This window comes from Embiotoca jacksoni, unplaced genomic scaffold (genome assembly GCF_022577435.1).
Source record: "Embiotoca jacksoni isolate LCO1_2020_lvr unplaced genomic scaffold, fEmbJac1.0.p SCAF_41, whole genome shotgun sequence".
Taxonomy (NCBI): Eukaryota; Metazoa; Chordata; class Actinopteri; family Embiotocidae; genus Embiotoca; species Embiotoca jacksoni.
The window spans coordinates 1,996,858-1,999,357 of NW_027185394.1; the positions used below are offsets into that span (position 1 = coordinate 1,996,858).

Consider the following 2,500-nt stretch of genomic DNA (forward strand, 5'->3'; position numbering starts at 1 on the left):
TGATCTCTGTTTCTGTCTGAGGCTGCTTTAAGGTCTCAATACAAGTTGGAAGTGAACACAACCAGAAGACAGAAGCAGGTTTTCTAATACAGGAAATGAAGCGTGGGAACTCTACAGTTATTTAAATATTTCTAATTGAGGAACTAACAACATTCAACAAGCTGTGAAGATCAGTTATCTAAACTCAAAATGGACAAATTTCATTGGTCTTTAAGAATAAAGATGTTTGAACTCAGGTGGTCAAAACTTTTACCAACAATTGACCCAATAATGATTCAGACGAGTTTGTTCTCTAGTTCCAGGAACTGAAATGGATGATAGTGGAATATGTTCTTCTTCAACAGTCAAACTGAGGACAGATTTTAAAGGAAGTCAAAATATTCTCACACTAATCGTTAGCACGAGCTTTTATTTCCTGATGTTCATTATTTTCCGACTTACCAGTTTTTTGTAACCCAACATCAAGTCGCTGCTCTCCATCCTCCATCATCTCCACCTCACTTTCCTCCCTCTCTCCTCCATCCTCTTTTATTCCTCTGCAGTATTTAATCCGTAGATCTCTAGAAGTTTGAATATCTTTAGACATCTTGAGGGGCGAAGAAATATTTGGCCTCGCTTCACAGTCTGTTTGTTCTTTGTGAGCGGACATAGAAGATGGAGGAAGTAGCAGCAGCAGCACAAACCACAACCACAGACAGGGTCAATGTGTTTGTGTATTACCTTGAAGTTTAGAAACCTTTTACATGCAGAACATTTAAAATATATTAAAAAAACAACAACAACATTGTTTGTTCACTTTTTATTTATTTCCTGGCTGTCATAATGCAGAGATACAAAAATTTAACTCAGCAGCACCAAAATACATAAAAGTGCCTTCGTCTGAGGTATCTTTCATTAATTAAAGTTACAAGTTGTAAGTGAACACAACTAGAAGACAGAAGCACGTTTTCTAACACAGGAAATGTGACGCATGAACTCTACAGTTATTTAAATATTTCTATTTAAGGAACTAACAGCATTCAACAAGCTCTGAAGATCAGTTATCTAAACTCAAAATAGACAAATTTCATTGGTCTTTAAGAATTTATTTAGCAACTAAACAACACAGTTGAAAATCTTTCTTACTGAAACACGATGAGGATCTTTGAAATTAAAGATCTTTTTCATAAATGTAATAATATCAGAGTATGAATCACCATGACATGTTTGTATTTACTAAACCAACTAAAGAAGGTTTTTTCAGTTTTTTAAAGCTCATTTTCAGTTGGTTGTTTTTCCAAAATATTGTTCCGATAAGAAAGTTATCGTCAGACTACTAAGTGTGGTTTCACACCTACTTTGTTTGGTCCTGACCTTTGAACTTTTCAGTTTGGTCTGAAGCTAAATATCAGATGTTACAGGATCCTCAGATCATGGTCCGGACCAAAGGACCAAAACTTGGTCTAAGAAAAGTAGAAAGCTTTGATCTGGATCAAAGTTTGGACCTTCAGACCAGTTGGAGGAAGTTTAAGCAGACTATCGTCACCAATTAAACCATAGAAGAAGAAACAGAACCAGAAGAGAATCAAAGATGAGTCGTGGTAACACATGGGGAGGAGACGAAGTATTTCATTGTAATTTGGTCCGACAAAGAAATCAAAAGTCAAGTTTAAAAAAATACATTGAAATACTGAAAGTTACAAATTATTTGGTGACATCAGACGCCCACCGTCTACAAACCAATCAATGTCAAGTATAGGAAAACACAGATCATGTTCGTCATGACAACCAGAAGTAGATGATGATGACAGGATGAAGGTGATGACGACACCTGTTGTGTCTGAGTGTAGTTTGTTAGTAACACAGGTGATCGGTTCCTTTTTGATTGTTAGTCAGGTCTTTGTGTTCTCGGTGCTTTTGCTGGCTGTAATTGAAGTTATCTTCATCCTGAATGAATCCCTGAGTTTCCCTTTTCCATTCTGTTTTCTATGTTTCTTCTTTTTCATCTCATTGACCCTCTCTGGGGATGTGAAAAATGCTCTAAAACTGCAACGTGAAACCAAAACTAACCAGATCAAATATTTACAATGTAAAAACAACAACATGAAGCTCCAGTCCAGTTGGACCCACAACATCACTAAAGAATAACACAACGATGAGAACTTATGGAAAGCACATCATGAACAAGGAAAATAATAGAAGATGAATCAGAGGTTCATGCAGAACACTTTTCTAGTCTTTGTTCATCAGTCCAACACTTCTCACCACTCGGTCATTCAGAGCAGGAAATCTATTTCTCACAGATCCAGTTAGTAGAACCAGAAGAATGTTCTTCAGTCCATTCTCCTTGATTATTGCAACACACTGCATAGTTCCAGGAATCATGATCTTTATGTCCTTCTGCCCAGAACCTGTGAAAAAAAAACATAATCTCAAAGTGTCCTGAAACTAATTATTATCTCCTTCAAATAGATGTCTTAAAATATTTTCCAGATTCCTTTGATATCATTTTTAGGGAATT

The 2,500-nt window shown here is 36.2% G+C and overlaps 2 protein-coding genes across 2 annotated transcripts in view; both read right to left on the bottom strand.

The window, feature by feature from the left end:
- LOC138209925 (C-type lectin domain family 2 member B-like) overlaps positions 1-453 on the bottom strand; it is a 21,898-nt gene extending 21,445 nt beyond the window's left edge. The window contains exon 1 of the mRNA XM_069168732.1: positions 442-453. The gene's annotated coding sequence lies outside the window, so the exon portion shown is untranslated. The remainder of the gene's footprint in view (positions 1-441) is intronic.
- A 363-nt stretch (positions 454-816) lies between these two features.
- The window catches only part of LOC138209916 (CD209 antigen-like protein E), a 12,299-nt gene continuing 10,615 nt past the window's right edge, over positions 817-2,500 (bottom strand). Inside the window, exon 7 of the mRNA XM_069168728.1 lies at positions 817-2,390. Within this exon, the coding sequence (XP_069024829.1) occupies positions 2,270-2,390 (121 nt within the window). The 3' untranslated portion in view covers positions 817-2,269. The remainder of the gene's footprint in view (positions 2,391-2,500) is intronic.